Source organism: Neofelis nebulosa, chromosome 9, assembly GCF_028018385.1.
Source record: "Neofelis nebulosa isolate mNeoNeb1 chromosome 9, mNeoNeb1.pri, whole genome shotgun sequence".
Lineage (NCBI taxonomy): Eukaryota > Metazoa > Chordata > Mammalia > Carnivora > Felidae > Neofelis > Neofelis nebulosa.
Window position 1 is genome coordinate 110,106,020 of NC_080790.1, and position 22,865 is coordinate 110,128,884.

At 47.2% G+C, this 22,865-nt stretch overlaps 1 protein-coding gene across 1 annotated transcript in view; it reads right to left on the reverse strand.

Moving 5' to 3' along the window:
* Window positions 1-11,083: 11,083 nt before the first annotated feature.
* CDS2 (CDP-diacylglycerol synthase 2) overlaps window positions 11,084-22,865 on the reverse strand; it is a 57,104-nt gene continuing 45,322 nt past the window's right edge. Inside the window, exons 6-13 of the mRNA XM_058684959.1 lie at window positions 22,074-22,132; window positions 21,339-21,421; window positions 18,777-18,864; window positions 18,192-18,260; window positions 17,111-17,263; window positions 14,994-15,113; window positions 14,167-14,270; window positions 11,084-13,654 (exon numbers count right to left, since the gene is read on the reverse strand). Of these exons, the coding sequence (XP_058540942.1) occupies window positions 13,522-13,654; window positions 14,167-14,270; window positions 14,994-15,113; window positions 17,111-17,263; window positions 18,192-18,260; window positions 18,777-18,864; window positions 21,339-21,421; window positions 22,074-22,132 (809 nt within the window). The 3' untranslated portion in view covers window positions 11,084-13,521. The remainder of the gene's footprint in view (window positions 13,655-14,166; window positions 14,271-14,993; window positions 15,114-17,110; window positions 17,264-18,191; window positions 18,261-18,776; window positions 18,865-21,338; window positions 21,422-22,073; window positions 22,133-22,865) is intronic.

The window sequence follows — 22,865 nt, forward strand, 5'->3', positions numbered from 1 at the left end:
GGGTCCACCCTACAGTATCCAGACTGAGCCCACGTGAGCGAGGCCTCCAAACGTCAAAGCCAGCTAATTACCTAGGTAATATATGCATGAATTCCTGGAAAAGATCTGGCAGGACCAGCCCATACTTAATGCCAGTTGCATGGGCTCCATGCAAGCTGGCTATTTTAAAGAACAAAATCATTAGAGGAAGTATCAAACATGGGTGGAATATTTTGGGATGGAATATCATGGAAATTATTTTGCTGTTGCTTATAATTTGTTGTGAGGTTCTCCGACTATGGAAGTGCCACAGGCGCCCATGGCATCCTTTGTGTTATGCTTGGGAAGACTGTCTGCCTGCCCTCCCGGCCAAGGCTTGAGGTTCAACAGCCAGCTTTTCCCTGAAAGCTGCAGCAGCCGAGGACATCAGTGCCCACCCATGTCCCCTTGGCCCTCACCGTCCCCAAGCGTGCAATGGCTCCCGATAGCAAGTGCTGGGGACTCATCGCCTGAGAGGTCCCTCTGGCTGCAGAAATGTTCTTGGTCCACTGCACCATGGGTATGGTCTGCTGGAGGATTTGATGTCCCCCGAAGCTCTCCTCGACTGGTGACAAAGCAGGTTGGAGGCCCTTCCTCACCTCTTGGGGGTGACAACTCTGAAGAATGTGCTTTTCATAGTGTCACAAGTTCCTGCAGGGGGACTGAGCCCCAGATGCCCCTGGCAGGAGCTTCTCATTAATACACATCTCTCGGTCTGTTCTCCACACCACCCTGCAGGCTTGTCCTGAACGTACTTCCAAACAACCTCCTTGTCTCGGGGTCTGCTCCTGGAGAAGCCCAGTTGCAAGCAGCTGTTTAAAGGACTAAGTATATTGATTCTTCCTTCAGCTCTTCTAATTCTTTCAGACTCCAGTGTAGACGGGGAGTAATTTTCACAGAGGAATTGAACGTACACAATGACAGTCAAATCAATCCCGCTCAGTGGGCAGAATAAGAACCGCTGTTATTTCTGCAAACCTAAATATGCTGACGCCCGCAAAATGCCAGAAAGAGAGAGGCTGTCAAAACAAAGATAACAGATACGAACGCACCAAAGCAGTCAGCCCTGGCTAGCGCCATCGACTCCCAGGTGAACGCGACTTCACCATGAGAAGTCCCGATTTGGAAAGTGTTTCAGGTGTTTCTCCTCGGAAACATCCTTCACAACCTTTACCCAGTTATGTTCCCACTCCCTCGGATCTCTCCCCATCTCCGTAACCACCTCTGTCCTATACTAAGTAGTGAGACTCTTACCAGGAAACAGTGGGCCCCGTCCACAATTACGGACAAGCCCATCCTTTCCCTGCTGCACTAACCTTGGTCGTAAACCAAGTGGTCATATATGTGCAGGTCTGTTTCCCTGCTCTTAATTCTTTCCCTTTATTCACCAGTTTCTACCTAGGCTGCTAGTTGGTTCGTCTTCATGCGGCAGGTATTTATTCAGGTATAAAAAATTTGCTACAGTTTATTTAGAAAAGGCAGGATGAATGCTTGATTTTGCCCCTTTGTTTATAAGTTTCATTTATTTTTAATTTTTTAAAAAATGTGTTTATTTATGGGGCGCCTGGGTGGCTCAGTCAGTTAAGTGGCCAACTTGGCCTCAGATCATGATCTCAAAGGTTCATGAGTTCAAGCCCCGCATCGGGCTCTGTGCTGACAGCTCAGAGCCTGGAGCCTGCTTCAGATTCTGTGTCTCCCTCTCTCTCTGCCCCTCTCCCACTCACACTCTGTCTCTCTCAAACATAAATAAACATTTAAAAAATGTTTTCAAATGTTTTTATTTATTTTTCAGAGAGAGGCAGACAGAGAGGGAGATGCAGAACCCAAAGCAGGCTGCAGGCTCTGAGCAGTCAGCACAGAGCCCGAGGCGAGGCTCGAACTCATGAATCGTGAGATCATAATCTGTGCCGAACTCAGACGCTTAACCGACTGAGCCACCCAGGCACCACTGTTTATAAGTTTTAGAAATAGTTTTAATTTACCAGCATCCTTCAGTGGTGATCCACTGACTTTAAGTATCATCCAGAATTCATGTATTTACCTAATTGATACATTTCAGTCAATTGCAGTTATTAATCCCAACCGATGTTCAGAATGTCCTATCTTTGGGAGCCTCTTCTTGTTGAGTCATTTGGACGTGGCCCTATTGTTTTTTATAGCTTCCTTGCTCTCTAATACGTTTGCAGCAATAGGTAGGTAATGGGCAGGTAGGGAGCCCTTGGGCAGCTTAAAATCTCACAAGCCTGACTGGGGGCTATGGGGAGTTCAGTGTGAGCAGCCATTTACATACAACAGGTATGTTCGAGAGAGGGCGGCCCAGACCCAACACTAACTCCTCCACTCCCATAGGGTCGTCTCCAGGGTGATATGAAAAGGCCAAGCATACAGATCAGGAAGCAAGGGGGGGTGGGGAGGGAAACACTAAAATAACAATAACTAATATTTATGAAAACTTACTGTGTGCCAGAAGCTGGTCTAGGTCTCTCCAAGTCCTAACTCATTTAACCCTCATAACGACACCGCGGGGTGGGCACTGTTGTTACCCCCATTTCACAGATAAGGAAACGGAAGCACAGAAAGGTTAAATAACTAGGTGGAAGCTACCAGGTCATATCAGGTCATGCCAGAAAATGATGGAGCCAGGAGACAAAGTCAGGGGCACTCTCCCAACCAAAATGGAAGAGAAGACCAGCACTCCTCCTTTGTGGATCGTTAAGGATTCTGTGGAGGGAGGGTGGGGGGTTGCAGCACACATGGGAATCTGCGCAGTCAGCATCCAATGAGAGTTTTCGACCTAACTGACCTTGGGATGCCCAAGGTAAGTGATCCAGCCGCTAACCTCAGTTCCCCCTGCCTCCCTCCCCAGCAGCGTCCCTCCTAGTCTGTGCACCAGCCTCAGTGTCCGGCCCTGCTCCCACCTTCCCTGGAGCATGGTGCTAGCTCCTTCCTTCCCCAGCATCCCCCAGAAATTCACTTCTCAGACCAAGGTGGGAATAGCACAAATAAATTTCTGATGGGGGATTAGGAGGTGCTTTGCACATTTCCTCGAGAATCTCTGTTTTGTAGAGGAGGAAGCTGAGTGGTTGAGTGTTTTGTTCAAGCCATGAAGCTAGCGACCTCTGGACCAGATTTCCGCTCTGTTCTATCTCTCACACCACAGCCCTGTGCCTCACTTGTGCCCCACTGCTGCCCTCTGCTGGGCTCATGAGAGCACCTCCCTGATGTGCTGTAACCACGTGTTACCTATGCTTCCAGAACACGGTGTCCAGAGTGATCCCACCTGAGGAGGACCTGGGGGGGGGGGGGGGGGGCGGGGAACAGGGATGGTATTTCTCATTCTCAAAGCCACTGGCAACGCTCCTCAAATCGCATCAGTAGAAACTATATTATTTTGCTATGAAGAACAGTATTAGGATAATTGGTGACGTTTGAATAAGGTCACATAGGAGTAAAGGGACATCGCGTCTATAACTTTCAAGCAATTTGGAAAAGTGTGTGTGCGGAGAGAGAGAATACTTGGGAAAATGTTAGCATTTGGGGGATTTGGGGGAAGTATGTAGGGAATTCTTTACTATTCTTACTCTTCTGTTCGTCTGAAATTATTTCAAATAAACTGTACTTTCAGGAAGCCACCCACCACAGCTCCCCTGAGAGTAGTCTCTAGCTACTGATGGAGTCTGTAGGAGACTACAAATTTCTGAGCCACGGGGCTCCCTCCTCGGCCCTTCTTCATGACAATAAGCACAACCACCACGGTAGGTCCGGAGTACAGGGACCCTTGAGAGGAGGAAGAAGCTACCTCTTGGGCAGTAGCTACTAGGGGTCTTCACTTCCCACAGGACCCCATGTGCAGCCCTACTAAGGCACACGCGAATTTGTCACTGTAGGCAAGGAGGGGAGACCCTCAAAAAGGATAAGCCTGTGTGTGTCCGGATACCGGTCAGCATAGTGAAGGGGCCAGAAGGCATTTCTCGTGAGGTAGAATGAAGGGCATAAGATGGGGCGCTTGGGAAGAGTAGAGCTGGGTGACAAGGAAAGGAGCTACCTGGGGGCACATAGGGAACACTATGGATCTCTGTCCAGCAAAATAGAAGCAGACTCAGTCTGTGAGATGTGAGAAGACACTATGAGCACTGAGTGGAGGTGCTGGGAGGCACAGGTCACTCTACATCGGGACCATGGTGCAGAATGCCATCCAATGATTAATCCAGAAAGCTCACTTCAGGGCACCCTGGGGTGCCCACTGGGGATGCTCCCCCAAGAGGGTGCTGACCATCTACAGGGGGAGGGGGTGTCTGAGAGGGGATGTATTCACTGCAGAGAGTTCCAACCACTGCTTCTCAACCTTGGCCATACATTGGAATCACCCGGGAATTTCTTTAAACCACCCATGCCTGAGTCCCACCCCCAGAGATTCTGATGTAATTGGTCCAAGGTGCTGCCTGGGCATTGAGTTTTTGTTTTTTGTTTTTTAAGTTCTGCAGGTGATTCTAATGTGCAGGCAAGCTTGAGAATCACTGGCTTAGAAGGCACTACCTTCCAAGGCTCTTTGAATCTCAGAGAAATCAGGACCACATGAACAAGATCAGAGAGCCCATCTTTGCTGTAGGAATAACAGCTTCAATCACCTCAAAGAGAAATCAGAATGAACCCTGAACCTAGTCTCTGATGGATGTGCATCTGAGCCTGAAAATGCGCTTAGGTGTCTTGTTAAAGTTGAGAAGAGACATTAAGGGAAGGGCGGCATGGTTTTATTGCATTTGAGAGCAACCTGGGTTTGGGTTGATTTTGGAACTGGTACTGTCTTCTGGCAAATATGGGGAAGTAATGGCTTGTGGTTATGTCACCATGAGGCCATCAGTCCATTCTCTGGGGCTTTCTACTCCAACTGCCAGTCCTCTGAACATCCAAATACGGAAGTCACTCTGGCTTTGTTTCCCTCTGCCACCTTCCCCCGGGAGACCAAAAAGGTAATGGCACCCTTCCTTCTCAAGGAAGGGGCACCCAAGCCTACAAAATTCTGGCCCCCTTCTCCAGAAGGAAGTTAGCAGCCACGGCTGCTGTGGCTGTCGGGTGGGAGTGGGACCACCTGAAGACAAACTCCATCCAGGCCTTTGTCCCATCCGAATAGCTGGATGGTCTGAGGCTCCCTGAGAAAGGAGACACTGTCTCATTGAAGGGATGAGGGGAGAGGCCCTAGGTGAAAAGCAGATCCCCAAGTCCAGAACAACAAACAGAGGGCTTAGCTTTGGACTTCAACTCTTCCCCATCAATGGTCTCATCCTGGCTCCTGGTGCAGAATATTATCTACATCTTGGCCACCCCCCTGGACTGGACAACCCCACATGGGTATTTCACAGGCACATCAGTCCTATTGTGTCCAAAACCAAACGCCTGATCTTCCCTCTCTGCTCCACCCCCCAACCCAAATCTGTTCTCCCTCAGCCTTCTTCAGCCCCCCAAAATGGCAACACCATCCTTCTGGTTGCCCAGGCCAACAGTGTCATAGCCACCCTTCACTCCTCTCTTCTCTCCCATGCCACATAGAATCCTTCAGTCCCACGACACCACCCACACTGAGCCACCATCTCCTGCCTGGACTGCCACTGGGTCCCCCTCTCTGGTCGTCCTCCTTCCAACCCCTCTGAAATCTGTTCTCAGCACAGCAGCTGAATGACTTTGAAAACATCCGATCAAGTTACTCCTTGGCTCCAAGCCCTCCAACAACTTCTCATCTCTCACAGAGTAAAAGCCCATGGCCTTGGCCTCCATAATTACCCCCTATCTCTGGGACCTCATTTCCCACCACCGCCCCCTCCCCATTCACCCTGCTCCACCCCCACTGCAGTTCCTCGAGGACGCGTTGCTGTGCACCTGCCCAAACACATCCCCCACACCCTTCAGTGCATCCAGTTGCCCAAACATCCCTTTGGTAGCAAGGTCTTCCCGAGGGCCCTATTTAAAGCTGTAATCTCTCCCCACCAGCCCTCCCCTCTCCTGGCTATGTTTTCTCCAACTAACATACTACCTTCTCCAGGTGTCTGCCACCCACTCCTAAAATGAACTCCACAAGGACAGGGACTTTGTTGGCTCTGTGGCTGCATCCCAGTGTCCGGACAGGCCAACCACAGAGCAGATATCCCATGAGCGTGTGCTGAATGCGTGGAGATCATCAAGACCAGAGCACAGGGGCTCTGAGGTTGAAGGACACCAGGTGCAGACAACTGCAGGGGGTGTCATGGGGGATGGGCCCTGATACCACTGACTGGGGACCTCCTCAGAGCAAGCAGAAGGACCTCATGGGCCTGGACGACAAGAGCCTTCAGCACATGGATTGGGGACCGGGGGCCCCACCATTTCTCCAGCACCACATGAGCCTTGGCTCCCAGTACAACAGGGGGGCAGGCAGCCAGGGAAAACAACCAACGCTGGGCTTCTCGCAGCTGTGGTTACTGAAAACAGAACACTAGTTACCGGCTGGGGAACAGAACACTGGACTGGGGCAGGTGTGGGAAAGGGGCCAGGGTCTGGGTTTGGTCGTGCGAAGTCCACATGAAGGGGCCTCACAGCCCATGTGGGCTAGCGATGTGGACTTGGGAATCGTGGAGATGAGTGTGGTAATGGGAGCCATGGGAGTGGGGGAGAATACCCAGGACGGAGTTCAGTTGGAGAGGAAGAGGGCCTGGGGCAGAATGCCACCATCTGAGGGACGGGCGGAAGAAGGTACTCAGAAAAGTGGCTGAGGAGGGGCGCCTGTGTGGCTTGGTTAGGCGACTGACTCTTGGTTTCGGCTCAGTCATAACCCCCACAGTTCATGGGATCAGGCCCCGTGTTGGGCTCTGCGCCGACAAGCCCGTTTGGGATTCTCTCTCACCTTCTCTTTTTGCCTCTCCCCTGTTCACTGTTTCTCTCTCGAAATAAACAAACATTAAAAAAAAAAAAAAAAAAAAAAAAAGGTGGCGTGGAGGAGAAGCTGAGGAAGCCCGAGGAAAGCCAAGAGAGCAGGTTGTGAAGGCCAAGGGCAGAGTGTCTCTAGAAGCAGGCAGTTGTTGGCAGCATCCTGGGAAGGGACGCTGGTTCCACACAACCAGCCCCCCGCCCAGCTCGAGCCAAGTGCATCCGCCCCTGCTGCACCCCTAGTCTTCAACAGGCACTCCTCCCCCAACAGAAACCACAAGTGACACAGAATTTAATAGATGTTTATTTGTGTAACAGGAATACTCAGGTATATAAATAAGGTAAATACTTCCCAATGGACAATATATCATGTTGTGGAACCGTGCTGGGAAAGAATCTACGTGTATTGTTCAACAGGGATCAGACAGCACGCGGAGAAAGGTCAGCGGTGGCTAACACACATGGACTGTGAACCACTAAGTTGGGTAAAGGGCACGGCGGCAGCACATGGGCTCACACCTATTGGGGGAGGCCCTAGGACTGTCAGGTGTGCTCCACACACGCCCAAGAGCTGCTCCAAGGTCACCCGTGTTTGAGGTCAAGAAAACCGAATGTCAACACCCTGTATATCCATGCAAGAATACCAAATCTCACCCACACAAGAGGAGAGGCAGAGAAAGTGACCCTGAGGGGGCAGGGTATATATGGGCTAACCCCTGCGTGGCTCAGACACAGGCAGTGATAGGCAACATGTGACTGCCTGGCACTCCCCAAGGGAGGCCACTTCTGTTTGGGGGAACTTTACCCTGAAACAGATCCTCAGAATAGACAGAATTGAGGAGGAGGCCCATAGCTGTGCCCAACTCACCCAACGGCACAGGGCTCCCAGGGGTTCAACAGAGGGGACTCTTTCCTCTACCACTTTGATCTTCCCCTCCTCTCCTGGAAAGTATAAACATCAATAAAAATTAAAATTTGGCATCAGCATCAGCTCCAGAAGGTAGTCCACAATCCATGAGCTTTGCCTCTCCCCGGATGGGCTTCTGAGCCCTGTTCCTGACCCCTGCACCCACAAAACACACAGCCGGCCTCTGTCAATCTGCCCTCAGCTGCAGGACTCCTGGCCTCTCCTTGGCTCCTGTGGTCTCTCGGCTGTCCCCTAGCTGGACAACAGCAGCTCTCTGTGTCCTGTCCCTCACCTGTTCTCTTGGCTCCAAGTCCTCTGGTTTTATTGGCCCTGATGTCTGCTCAGCTCTTCCCCTTTCTAACCAGTCCCCAGGCACCCAGCTAGTGTGACTTAAGGCAGGAACACGGTGCTCTGTGTATGGAGGATTTAAACGAAACAGCACACGAAGGGCGTCTTTTAAGAACAGGTATGCATGTTCTGCCCGCTAGAACTCCCTTCCTATTCTGGCATTTCTAGGCACAAAGGCGGCAAGCTCAGTACATGAACCTAATGGAGGTGTGAAATAGACGTGTTCCAGGAGCCAAGGACAAAGACAGTGATGCGGACTGTCAGATACAATTTCTCCCGGAAAAGAATCACCAGGGGACTAAGCCCAGCTAATCCATCTGAGCGCTACATATAGGTAAAGCCCCCAGGAGGCTGTAAGGAGCTAGGCCCTGCCTAATGCCTGGAGACCGACACAGAGGCATCTTCAGTCTAATGTCTAGAGGGCCCTTCTCCCCAGTTTAGACCCCACTTCTCTACAGAAAAAAGCAGCCTGGGTCCATCCAATGCAACAATGAGGGAGGAAGTGCCAGGTCTGGCAAACACAGGTCCGGGAGGGCGTGAGGGCAAGCCAGGATCAGCAGCTGTCACAGCAGCTGCTTACTAAACACTTCCACAACCTTGTTCTCCTGATTCCTGTCATAATCACTCCTTCTTTGGGTAACTGAAGGGGAGAGGCCATTATTTAAATACAATGGGCCTTTGAGTCTGGTCTCCATTCCCCACCAACACCCAGGAAACAGGCAAAGGTCAATTGGTAGTCCTGTTACCATCATTTCCTTGGCTCGAGAATTTCACAGATCCTTGATCCTTCAGGCCTTCACAGATCCTCCAGGGCCTTCACAGATCCTTCACAGATCCTTCAGGGCCCAGAAGAGACCTTTCACTCACCACCACTTGGTCCAAACTGCAGCACCCTCTGTAGATTAGGCCATCAGGCCCTCCCTCAACAAGGGAAACCTAGTCAGGCAGTGGGAGTGGCAAATCTCTTCAAAAACTGGAAATTGGTCAACTGGAGATCGATCGAGGGAAAGGGAAGTTTGTTTTCACCAAGACAAGGACAGAATAATGAGACTGCCCAAGAATTAGCCCCTCTCTGCAGGGAGTGGGAGGTCTGTTCTGGCTGCTGTCACAGCCCCTGCTGCAGACAAGCACAGTGAGTGTGTCCACGCTTATTTTCTTGTGATGTGTCTAGACAGCCACCTGGACATCCTCCTCTAGCCTTTCCTCCCCACCCTGACTTTGGAGGAACAGGAACCCTGGGACCAGGTGAAACCAAACCCCTCCCCACTCCACCCTTACTCAGCACATCATCACAATGCGCAAGCAAGGCGGGCACAGACTGCTACTCCGAAAGACTGACAGTGCCTAAGATACGATGAGCACAGGAAGAGGTTCCAGCAAGGACGGATCACATCTGGCAGAGAAACAAAATTCTACTTGCCTAGAAACTGACCTAAGGCAGGCTCCTTATGGAGCAAGGCCATTGTTAATTTTCCAAGCAGTGCCGCTCTTTGCCCTGAGCCATTCACATCCTCCCCTGCCCACCGCCATCAACATCCAGGGTGCTTCTGAGCCTGCTGGGACCTCATGGACACACTGAAGATCTGAATTCAAGGATCCATTCGGATCAGCCTCTGGCCAACTCAGCAACTCGCTTAGACTCAAATCACAGGGTCTGTTTAATCGCCTTTAAAATATATCATACAGGAAGATTCCAAAAATATGAATCAAGTTACAGGAGAAGAAGCCCAGTGGGGAAAAATAAATACCATAAGAGTGACTTCAAAGTCCACCTGGGCAAAGTTAAATGTTACATTTCACCCCTTCTACAAGTAAAAGAGACACTAATTTCAAACATACACTGCAGAATTAGAAACCCAGAAAACACTATGGAAAACACTAAGAGTAATATGTTTTAAATATGATTACACAATAGCTACTAATATGCTCAGAACATGAAACAGGCAAATAATAATAAACATAAACAGGACCCAGGCTGCCGTGGACTTTCCCCGTGCTGAGGGCAGTTAGGGGTGGCAGTTAGGTGCGCCCGCTCGTAAAGGGGAAAGACCCAGGTGTCCCGTGAGCGGTCACAAGTAGGGCTCACAGGGAGGCGGCTCAGGCCCGGCCCTCTGCAGATGCGCCCTGCTCTCCTTGACAGCGTGTCCGTCAGCTCCCTGGGGAAGCTCCAACTTGGTGCACAGGCTGACCTCCTCGGCTTGAGGAACGAATATTCCAGAATTCTTGGAATTTCAGGCACACCTACACCACTTTCACAAAAGCAAGTGGAACTAGGGCTGGTTCCTGTCCTGGCAAGCTGGAGTGAGGTCTGCCTCTGCCCCCACGACCCTGGGGAAGCGCTCCACGTGCTCTTGCCCTCAGCGTCCTCACAGGCAAGGCGCTCAGGACTCTTGCCCGAGGTCCCCCAGGAGGCTGCTGTGAGAACCTGTAAGATTCAGAGCAGAAAACAAAAACCTTGGGGCACCTGGGCAGTTCAGTCGGCTGAGCATCTGACTTCAGCTCAGGTTGTGATCTCATGGTTTGTGAGTTTGAGCCCTGCATCAGGCTCTGTGCTGACACCTCGGAGCCTGGAGCCTGCTTTGGATTCTGTCTCCCTCTCTCTCTCTGCCCCTCCCCTGCTCATGCTCTGTTTCTCTCTCTTTCTCTCTCTCAAAAATAAATAAACATTAAGAAAGAAAAGAAAAGAAAAGAAAAGAAAAGAAAAGAAAAGAAAAGAAAAGAAAAGAAAAGAAAAGAAAAGAAAAAGGAAAGGAAAAAGGAAAAAGAAAGAAAAGAAAAGAAAAGAAAAGAAAAGAAAAGAAAAGAAAAGAAAAAAAAATCTTGACATCAGGACTGCATGATATTTATGAAGCAAAACAAGTGGGAAACACATCCACACACAGAAGTGAGAAACTGAAGTCACAAGGGAGAGCCTACAGTTTCAGCCACATTTTATTTCTCACACAAAAAATGGATCTGAAGCAAGTTATACCATTCATTAAGAATGCACAGGTATATGTTAAAATAGTCTTTTGAATCTCGTCTGTACAGTGAAATATCTTCAATAAATGGGAGAAAGAAAAACACTGTGCATATATATAGATACAGATTAAATACACACGAGGTGGTGTCGCTTTCCCAGCTACTAGGCTAGGAAGCTCCTCTTACTTGACCTGAAAGCATGTGGGGAAATCAGAAGATAAAACCCGAGCTGACCCTCTGGGCTTCTTGCTGAGAGCTCTCATGAGCACCCAGCTTCAGCTTCCTGGGACGCCAGGACCCTCCCCACTTGGTGACCACTTCCACAAAGGAATGTGCCAGTCACCTCGATCCCAAAGATGGCCTTATTCAGGAGTTGCTAGGCCCCAGCCACCAAGCACCCCGCCATATGCCCACAATAAGGCAACAGAGACTACCCCTTCTGTCTCTGGTCTCAGGAACCAAGTTCATTCTTCAATGTGAAAACTGGACTTGTTACTAATTACCTCCACTAAGATTTGTGGGTGAGATACTGACTCATCTCAAGGACCAGCATTTAGAAATGGCCTGAAAGCTGTTGCTTTTTGGGTGCCCAGGACATCACTCGATACCCATAAGTAGCCTCTGGTGACAAGAACTTGCTCAGCCAGAAATCACAGAATACTGGACTTAGGAGAGAGCTCCGAAAACGAGGCCCCGGAGAGTGCTATGTCCTGCCCAGGGTCATAGAGCCACAACAGAAACCCCAAGCAAAAACACATTTTGTTTTTAAGGGGGCCTTGGACCTTTAAAAGAAAAGCCATGTGCTGAAACAGAAGTACACGCTCAGAAGAAAAAGTCACGTAGTGACTGAGAGCTGCAATGTTGAGGGAGGCCTGCCCTGTGCTGCACATGGCAGCCATCTGGGCGGACTGTGAGCTTTCAGGGAAGCAGGAGGGCTGATTTAAACAGAAACAGAATGAACCGGCCGCAGACCAAGGTGCTGAAGCGGGTCTCTGCACTGCATTTGGCAATGAGAACAGCCGTGGCACAGAATAAGCAAACACATTTGGGCACCAAGTTCTCTCTCCCATTCTCCCCTGCTTGTTGTCCTGACAAAGAACTTGTCTTCCCAAAGTCAACCTCACTCCTATAATCAGGCAGGGGAAAAAAAAATAAATCACAGTTTAAAAGGAAAAAGGTCCCTCAACGAAATACACACTACATTTAAACTGGTCACATTATATTAAAAAAAAAAAATAAAATGTGCACTGAATCTTCAGAAGAGTCAAACCTCTAATCGGATTAGGTTTCCAGAGCTGTAAGCAGGATTCTGTGGTTTCAGTGGAGAAGTCATGGTACAACTGAAATCACCGCAAGGGATAAGTGATTTTTAAACCACACACACACACAGATACACATTTGTCTTAAGAGTAGTATATACACAACACAGCAGCTACGTGGGTGGTCGGTCAGGCTAAGGGTGCGTGAACAGGAAGCCCCTGCTCCCTAACAGGAAAGCCCCCAGAAAGGATTCAGCAGCAACAAGTCTACAGCCCAAACGTGAACAGCATCGTCCCTGAACAGACACAGTTAGTCGGAGCCACCGGAGCCTACAGCCTGTGGGAGAGGGCTCGGTTACAGTACATTCTACTGCGTACACTTGAGATATTACAGTGTATTTTTTCAGACTATTATAAATAATTTCTCGTGCTTTCTGGAAAAAAAAAAAATCAAACGAAGCCTTCTTTCATTCAGTCTGTGATGAAGTAAGGTGAATCCTTCTCGTAAAGCACAGCTCAGGCTCCCCAGGGCTTTGTGGGCAGGATGCTCCTCTGATTAATAAGCTTGTGTCCCTCCAGCCTACAGAAGGCAACCGTCCCGTTACTCCGGCGCAGGTGTTTTCAAGACGCCCATGTGAAAGCTCTTGGGTAGCAAAGGCATCCAAGCTGTGCACCCCTTCCCTGCTGGGGGGGCAGCTACAAGGCAGGCAGGGGGTCCTCTGAGCCGGTCAGACACAGACGAACGTCTCCACTCTCTGATGGAACACCGAAACAGAAGCTCTGGCTTGGGAGCTAGAAGTACCCAGCAGACCCACCCCAGGTGGGCACAACACTGCCTTCCAGGTTAAAACTTTTGTATAAAAGACCCAAATGGTCTTACCCTTGTGACTTCTTTCCAACTCAAAGCTATGGTTTACCCACAACCCAAATCATAAGCACATAGACTGTATATATACAGATTGTTTTTAAATCCCACAAATAAAAAACACTCTACAAAAAAACACAAAAAAAAAACAAAAATAAAACACCAGTGAGTTGAAGCCTTGTCATAGTCTGAGACACACCAGTGGGGCTTGCCTTGGGGCCCTGCCCCTCGCTCTGCTCACTCTTGCTCTCTCGGCCCTGGGGCCCCTACTCATCCTCCGTGCCGGCTGTCAGCATCCCCTTGTCAGCCAGGTGAGATCTGAGGGTGTTGAAGATGTGCAGTTGTTGATCTGGACGCAAGGTCAGGAACTGCTGAATCAGCTTGCTTGGGTTCGGGCCCCTGGAGGAGAACATGAGGAAACAGCTCTGAGTGGGGGGACTCAGCAGCTTCTAGGGCCTGATTATACAAATAGCTGCTGTTCCCTGTGGATTCTCTACTCATGGAGGGCAGGGGGCCTCAAAGAATCCATTAAGAGCAGCAACTAGGGGCGCCTGGGTGGCGCAGTCGGTTAAGCGTCCGACTTCAGCCAGGTCACGATCTCGCGGTCTGTGAGTTCGAGCCCCGCGTCAGGCTCTGGGCTGATGGCTCGGAGCCTGGAGCCTGTTTCCAATTCTGTGTGTCTCCCTCTCTCTCTGCCCCTTCCCCGTTCATGCTCTGTCTCTCTCTGTCCCAAAAATAAATAAAAAACGTTGAAAAAAATTAAAAAAAAAAAAAAAAAAAAAAAGAGCAGCAACTGAAAACTGCATTCATATTTGGGATGCTTTTCACTTCAACTGAGGTGTAGCTAAAATCCCAGATGTCCACCACACTCAAAAATCCAACAACTGGCTTCAGATGGAAAGGCATCGTACCTGATAAAACTGGCAATGTACACGTTGACAAAGGTGGCCATCAGATACTGGCAGTCAAAGCGATCCATGATGCCGCCATGGCCAGGAATGGTATTGGCAAAGTCCTGTTAGAGGCAGGGGAAGGACTGGTAAGTATGGGCTAGGCCAAGATCAAACCCTGCCCTGTGGTCCCACCTCAGTGTCCAGCTACTATCCTGAGTAGCTGAGGGCAACAGAAAGTAAGAAGTATGGACCCAAATGCTGAGGGTATAATACCACACAATCTTACTATAAAATGTTTCTTTTGAAGAAAGATACAAGATATATTAACAAATAAACTGAAAATCCAACTACAGTTGACTCTTGAACAACAGGGGTCTGAACTACAAGGGTCCACTTACACGTCATTTTCTTCAGTAAATATAGTACAGGAATATAAATGTATTCTCTCTTCCTTATGATTTTCTTAATCACATTTTCTTTTCTCTGGCTTGCTTTATTGTATGAATACAGTATATAATACATATAACATACAAAACAGGTGTGAATCAACCAATAATTCTTCTGGTCAACAGTTACATGTGAGTTTTCTAGTACATGGGAGGATGTGGTAGGGGGGAATGTCAGTGCCTCTAACCCCTGCATTATTCAAGGGTCAAAACTATACTGAATTTTCTTGGAAAGCAATGTATTTTTATTTAACCTACCTAAATCTCATGCACGAGTGAAGGAAAGCACACATTAACAGTCAGGGTTTATAGCCTGGTATTTTGAAGGGGCGGTGGTTGATGGGGTGGGACAGGAGACTGGGCTGGGAGACAGAAGAATAGGGAAGACGATTTTCCTACTTTGATTTTAAAGGCTCGTTTGAATCCACTTGCAAAGAATCCTCCAAAGGGGCCGATGAGCGAGGCAAAAGTGGACAGGGCGATGCTGTGGATCTGGAAGGGGTACATCCAGACTGTTGTCTGAGAAGAACAAGGGAAAATCAGTCAAGATGCCTTGTTGACATAAATAACTCTTTATCAAATGAACTATATTTTCCCTCCAAAATCAAAATGAGTAAGAAAAGTGGATTTTGTGTTTGTAAATCTCGAATATTTGACTTAATGGAGGACATTAAGTATCATACATTCAGTCTGTTGCAATATGTTTTGGCTGACATATGCGGAGAAAGTCCGGCCTTACACAAATTAGGTAGTTGAAAGAAAGGAAGAGTAGGGGCGCCTGGGTGGCTCAGTTGGTTGAGCGTCCAACTTTGGCTCAGGTCATGATCTCACAGTTTGTGAGTTTGAACCCCACGTCAGGCTCTGTGCTGACAGCTCAGAGCCTGGAGCCTGCTTCGGATTCTGTCTCCCTCTCTCTCTGCCCTCCCCACTCACACTCTGTCTCTCTCTCTCTCTCAAAAATAAAGACATTAAATTTTTTTTTAAATAAGAAAAAAAAAAGGAAAAAAGGAAGAGTATTTTAGCACTGTCTTTCAGATGCTTACGGGTATTCTCCTCTGATACTGCACCGGAACTTGACAAATGGTAGTTTCTTAAAAATTTGTCGAATTTGAGATCCAGGAATGAAATTTTTGTACTCTTAGCGTTAAAATCCATTGGTCTGTCTTGAACTTTGAATGGACCTTTTACCCACACGTGACTGCTGTAATACCATGCACTGACTATTTAGGAAATAATAGTTCACTAAGTTATGTAAATCTTCCAAATGTGGACACATTTTGCTATATATAATGTCAAAACATCATTATGTTAAAGTCATCATATGTTAAAATCACTATAAAAATCTTACAAAGAATCACCACAACTCTCATCAGCAAAGCTATGAAGTATTAAGAGCTCTGGTGGGGGCGCCTGGGTGGCTCAGTCGGCTGAGCGGCTGACTTCGGCTCAGGTCATGATCTCGCGGTCCACGAGTTCGAGCCCCGCGTCGGGCTCTGGGCTGATGGCTCGGAGCCTGGAGCCTGCTTCCGATTCTGTGTCTCCCTCTCTCTCTGCCCCTCCCCATTCATGCTCTGTCTCTCTCTGTCCCAAAAATAAATAAACGTTAAAAAAAAAAAAAAAAAAAAAAAAAAAAAAAAAAAAAAAAGAGCTCTGGTGGAAACCCTATTACACTTTCCAAAATACTAATTTTCACTTGGCAGGTGAATTTTATCGTTGGTAACAAACACCGTTAGGTGTTTTCCTTCAAGTGACAGACTCACTTTCGTCATCTTCAAGGAAAATGTTTGTCAAATACACAGGTCTCAAAAACCATAGCTTGTCGGACTTTTCAAGTAAAAATGATGTCCCTATAAAACAGCAGCTAGTTGAGCTCATATCTCAAACAGGCGCACGCATGCTTTCCTTTAGGTAAACGCTGTACTTCAGTATTTACCAGAAGTCTTTTATGCATCCTTTTCATACACAAGAGTATTAGAAAGATATGTATTCAAGGGTCAGGATTTAATAAAATGAATAGTTTTACTGTTTCATCAAAGACACTCTTCGGAGGAACTCTCTTATTCTCACTGCGTGTGTGTGGCACGAAGAATCCAATGACTCAGTCCAGTTCGGGGCCAGAGCCCCCACTCATACTAATGCACCAGGCGAGTTTACCCATCACTGCTTGTGTACCCTACCATTCACAGCAAATTTCAACAACGTAAACAGGCAAATAATGTCATTATATTGTTATGGAAATAATCGTGACTTCACAGGCCCCCTGAAAGGATCTCAGGGTCCCCCAAGGATCCACAGAGCACAGTTTGAGAACCACTGGTCTAAATGAATAGAAGTCAGATGAAGTGTCTCCTTCTGCTTTCAGCCTGAACTGACCTGAACAATTCTCTGTCCTGGGGCTTGCAGCGTTGTGGAGGGAGGAAGCTAGGTTGTTGTTGTTGCTGTTGTTGTTGTTGCTGTTTTGAGGGAGTGGTCACTATCTAACCAGGGATAGCTTGCCCCATGTGAATGGCACGTACCAAGCCAATGACCGACCGGATCACCTCAGGAATGTTGTACTCCTGCAGACGGAAGAGGTCCGAGGGCTCACAGTCCACAGTGAAGCTGTTGGTGTCATTGTTGTACTCCACGGGGCAGACAAAGCATCTGTACCCGGACATCACATAGGACAGCTGAGGATGAAGAGCAGAGACGGGCAGAGGAGACCAGTCCCAGTCATCCTGCCTGGGTGGCAGACATGGGGCCTGGCTGTGTCCCTCACAGCGCCTAGCCTGCTCGCTGCAAGCTGTGCACTAAATCAGAGGTTCATATTTCCCCACGTGAGTATTTTGCCAGAATCTGGGAAAAAATTTTAAAAGAGGTTCATGGCCTGCTGAGGCTTCACACATACTTACCCCAACATCCAGGCCAAAATCCAAGACAGACCTGAAGGAATCTGGGCAAAGAACTACAAGAAGATTCCCCCCATTCAGGTAAGCTACAGTCCCTTTTTCTCAGCGTCTCTTAATTTAATTCAAACGGGAGGCAGGTTGGCAGGGAGCGATATAGTGAGAGACAGCCAGTCCAGAGGAAAAAGGAAGAATAATGAAGTAAGGGAATCAGTACTGGAGGTTGGCTGGACACCTCTGAAGAAAGGAGAGAGGCTGGCCTGATGGTCAGAAGCAGGGAATGCTCCAGAAAGGGTGGGAAGATCAACCCCCCACAGGCAGGGCACAAATGGGAGAGAACCTTGGCCAGAGTGGCATGGCTCGCCTCACCTCCTACTCTTAGCTGCCAATCACTTGATCTTGAAATATCAAATGCGTGGACAAGAACGCTACCTGCTGAGTGTCACCGTGCCTTGACATGGGGGGAGTACAGGTTCACACGGCCCTGCTCAACTGCCGAGACCCGGTTTGGAATCTGGCAGATAAAGGACAGCTGGCTCTGCCCGGGCCACTTACGGAGCATGCCAGGCTCATGCCCCTTGCAGGGCAAGGTTACCATTCAGTGGGACAGGGTCCTTGGCCTCGGGAGACAAGCTCTCTAGCCCTGGACAAGCTATGAAGGTGGGCTGAGGTCTCTGTGCCCTCTCCCACCCAGCGGGAAACCACCACCTACCAGAAGGCCAAACACCACTGTAGCAAAGAAGCCCCCAATGAAGCCTTCCCAGGTCTTCTTCGGGGACAGCTACGGACAGAGAGCAAATCTTAACAAAGGTCATTTTGATAACTGGCTTTGGAACAACGATTACTTGTTTAAAACCTCCCTACTGTTAAAACAAACAAAAAATAAACAAAAAAACCTTCATTCTGTTAACCACCTCCCTTTCTAAAAATAACCCCAAGCTTGGTTTCCTTGTTCCCAGCCTGATATCCCTCAGTTTCCTTTCTGTCCCAATTAGTCACTTAAATAATTTAATTATATTATAAAATAGTATACTAATTAAATAACAACACTCAAATTCAGATCAGAGCCCCCAAAGTGTGCCTGTATAGTCTATACAATTATCTTCTCTAGGAACTTGTTCTTCCTTTCTGAATAGTTGTCAAATGTCTTAGTCTGGCTTTTCTCTTGAGACTAAACTATTGCAAGACTTTCTCCAAGATGACACGAAGACATACACGCTAGTGAGATTTCTTCTGTGCCAAGCTGATCCTCACCGTTGCCTCACAGTGGTGTTTCATGTTAGGGTGACCCACTTACCTTAATGAGTGGAGTCCGACCAAAGAAGAAGCCAAACATGTAGGCCATAATGTCATTACAGATGACGCAAGAGATGGGGACAATGAACCTAGGGAATAAACCAAAGTAGAAATCAACTCTCCTAAGATGACAATACCTCAGATGTCTATAAAACTGCCATTCATCACTTCTGGCACCAAAATAACCCCTAAGTACTTGTTCTCCACTAACTAATAAGCTAAAAGAAATTAAACAGCAGATAAGCCATACCTAGTACCTGGCACACAGCAGACATTCAAGTGTTTACTGAACGACTCCCGAGTAAACGGAGGTGGTGTTCTCTAAAATGCCATTTGTTCTTTTTATCCTTACAAAGTAATATAGGCACACAATACTACAAATTTAAACTGTAAAGAAAAGAAAGTTTTCCTTGTTTCTCCCATCCCTATCTCCATTGCCCAAAATAACTGCTTTTAATGACTTCTGACTTCTCTTCTTCTAGAGGTCATCTCCATAATTCTATGCAGTATGTTTCATAATTTACCTATTTTTTTTTTAACTATTTATGACTAGCTCTGATGAGGCCTACATTTCCTAGTGCTCGGCTGAGTGCACAACCACACCCCATATAGCTGGCTACCTTCTCGACACCCGCACCCTCTCCCACCAGCCCCACCATGAAACAGGAGGCTGTTCCCACACTTGTAACATCTTTCTGCCCTCCTCACTCTCCACTCTCTGGCCAGCACTTTTTTAAAATTTCCCCTATTTAAATTTCTGAATTTCACATACAGAAATCTCTGACTTCCTGGCCCCTAAACTACAGGCAGTATTTTCTGACTTCCTGTTTGTTAAGGGAGCATCTGTATCCTCTCAACACCACGTGATATTATTTACTTCGTCGAGGCTTCTAGCACATATTCTCTGCTCAACATATTTTCTACATCTACAATTAAATCTTGTAGTTTGAGTGTGAAAACCAACAACCAGAGATTTTAATATAATTCACTGTAGAACCGAGTGGCACGTTTGGCCCTAAAGATAAGGACTTATCATGAGCCATTCCTCGAAATTACCTGAAACTCTGAAAAGGAAAGACTGTGTGTCTCCCCAGGCCATTGCTATCATTGTTTTAAACGTAATAATGCCTAAGGCTGCCAATTATCTGAGCTAGTCTCTGGTCTAAGCACTTTACATATATTTACTAACTTGGAGGTGGGTACTATTATACCCTCATTCTGAGATCTGGAAACAGACACAGTCTGGGATCTTAACCACAACTCCTCAACACTTCTAATATAAACTAGGATATGCCTTACCTTTTCACTAAGATCATCCAGTTTCCTTAGCCAGCCTGCAGACTTCTATAAATGCTGATAGATTTCCTGCTGAAACCACTGCATTTCTGGAATAATGTCTACTAAGTAACAACTATATCATTCTTTTGACACATTGCCAGATTCTATGTGCTAATAGTTTATTTACAATGGCTTATCTGTAATCATTAAAGAAATCAGCTTAACATTCTTTCTACCTCCCCATGCTTATTAGCTTTAGTATGAAGGGTTAGATAAAACTCTGAGATTATCATTGGTTGTTTTTTTTTTTTTTTTTCCTTCCAGGTGTGGATTCTTAGGCAATCAAAAGTTCTTCTATAGTTATTGATCTTTTCAGGTTTTCTTCTTCATGACTTTTGGTAGCTTCCATTTTGCCAAATCATGCAAGTTTCCTTTTGTTTTCAAACCTGTTGCTATACAATTGCATTATCTTTTATTCTTTAAATATCCATGTATAGGGGCACCTGGGTGGCTCAGTTGGTTGAGTGTCTAACTCTTGATTTTGGCTCAGGTCATGATCTCATGATTTGTGGGTTCAAGCCTGGCGTTGGGCTCTGTACTGACAGTGTGGAACCTGCTTGGGATTCTCTCTCTCTCCCTCTCTCTTTCTCTCTCTCTGCCCCTCCCCTACTCACGTGCACTCCGTCTCAAAATAAATAAACTTTAAAAAAGAAAACTTTTAAAAATTAATTAATTAATTAAAAATATCCATATGCTAACAAGCACATGTCTAATGTCTACAACATTAGTTTTTGGGGAACCTGAGTGGCTCCGTCGGTTGAGCGTCTGACTTCAGCTCAGGTCATGATCTCACAGCTCATGAATTTGAGCCCCGCATTGGGCTCTGTGCTGGCAGCTTGGAGCCTAGAGCCTGCTTCAGATTCTGTCTCCATCTCTCTCTGCTCTCCCCTGCTTGCACTTGCTCTCTCTCTCTCAAATGTAAATAAACACTAAAAAAAAAATTTTTTTAAATAGAACATTAGTTCTCAAAATATAGATCCTGACCAACAGTATCAGCATCACCTGGGAGTGTATTAGAAATCAAATTCTTAGTACTGAATCTACTGAAGTAGAAACTCAGAAGTGAGGCCCAGTGATCTGTGCTGTACCCAGCCCGGCAGGGGATTTTGATGCAGTTCAAGGTGAGAACCCCTGGCTTAGACTGTAAGCGGGGGTTCTCAGCCTACCTGTACATGAGAAAATCCACAAAATAAAAGGGAAAACCTCCCTCACTGACATCACTCACCAGATCATTCCTTCAAACAGGTTGTGGATAACAAGGTGTGACTGGGTTACAACAATGAGTAATGTTACATGTGTCCAGCCAAACTGCAAAAGAAGATATAGATTACATTTTACCTGTATGTTTACCTTGAAAGGAACTTCAAATAACTGCCAGTAACAAATAGAAAACTGCCAGCAACAATAACAAAAACACGTAGAAAAAATGTCTGCTTCTGTACCTGTCTTATTGGAAGTAAAAAGATACAGAACAGGCATTTGGGAGTAACTTTGTCCCCCAGCTACAATCCCCACCAAAAGTAGAAACCACAGGGCCCACTTAGTGAGCAAGTCTTTCTACGCTCCAAAAGCCTGGGTATGTCTCATTTTCTCAATAAGTGTTTACTAGGTGCTTGGGACACTCAGTGAGGGGATGTTTTCAAGTTGAGGGAGCGATGTAGCTGGTAGGATATTCGTGAGCATTGCCGGAAGCTTCACCCTGAGCCTTACTTGGAGGCCACCTTCAGGTCCTGGTGGAGAGGTTGCTTGGGGTGTATTAAGTAACAGTGATTGGGTCTAGGTAGAAGCAGAGCCACCTAACTTAAATGGGACACTCCTTCGTGCTCTAGGTTCTAGATGCAAACACAACAGCCTGCATTCCAGACTGTTGATTTGTCACAGAAAGCATAAAAGGCCTGCCGAGTTTCTGCAGAACTTCCCTTAAGCCAAGAATTCTGACACACATATACATTTTCCTTACCATGTAGAACTGCAGTCGATAATGCTTCTTGACCAGACTCAGTACAAACATGCAGAATCCTAGTTTGAGGAGCAGGAAGAGAAGAAGGGGCAAAATGAATCACACTCTGCATTATCTTTGTCCTAGTCATTTCCTTTAGATGCATGAAGTGGTCCTCTGGCCAATCCCCTGGCAGCGGTTAACCCGGGTACAACTCCAAAGCCTAGGGGGATAATCCTAGTCATTCCAATGACAGCAGGGATAATGGACTCCCTCAAGACAGTCAGAGGAAGGCAATATTTTTAAATCTTGCAGACTACACTCAATTTAGAACACTGTTCACCAGATAGGAATGTTTTGATCCTAGAGCAAGGGTCAACAAACAAAGGTCAAGCCAGCTGCCTGTTTTTACAAATCAAATTTTTTTGGAACACAGTCATGCCCATTTGTTTACATGTCGTCTGGGCTTCTCCTTTCATGCTCAAGGCCAGAACAGAGGAGGTGCAATGAAGACCCTTTGGCCTCCAAAGACTAAAATATTATCTGGACCTTTAAGAAAAGGTTTGCTGAAGGGAGCCTGGGTGGCTCAGTCGGTTAAGCGTCTGATTTCGGCTCAGGTCATGATCTCACAGCTTGTGGGTTCGACCCCTCGTCGGGCTCGGTGCTGACAGTTTGGAGCCTGGAACCTGTTTCAGATTCTGTGTCTCCCTCTCTCTCTCTCTGCCCCTCCCCCACTCACGCTCCCTCGCGCGCTCTCTCTCTCTCAAAAATAAATAAATATTAAAACAAATTTTTTTTTTAAAAAAGAGAAAA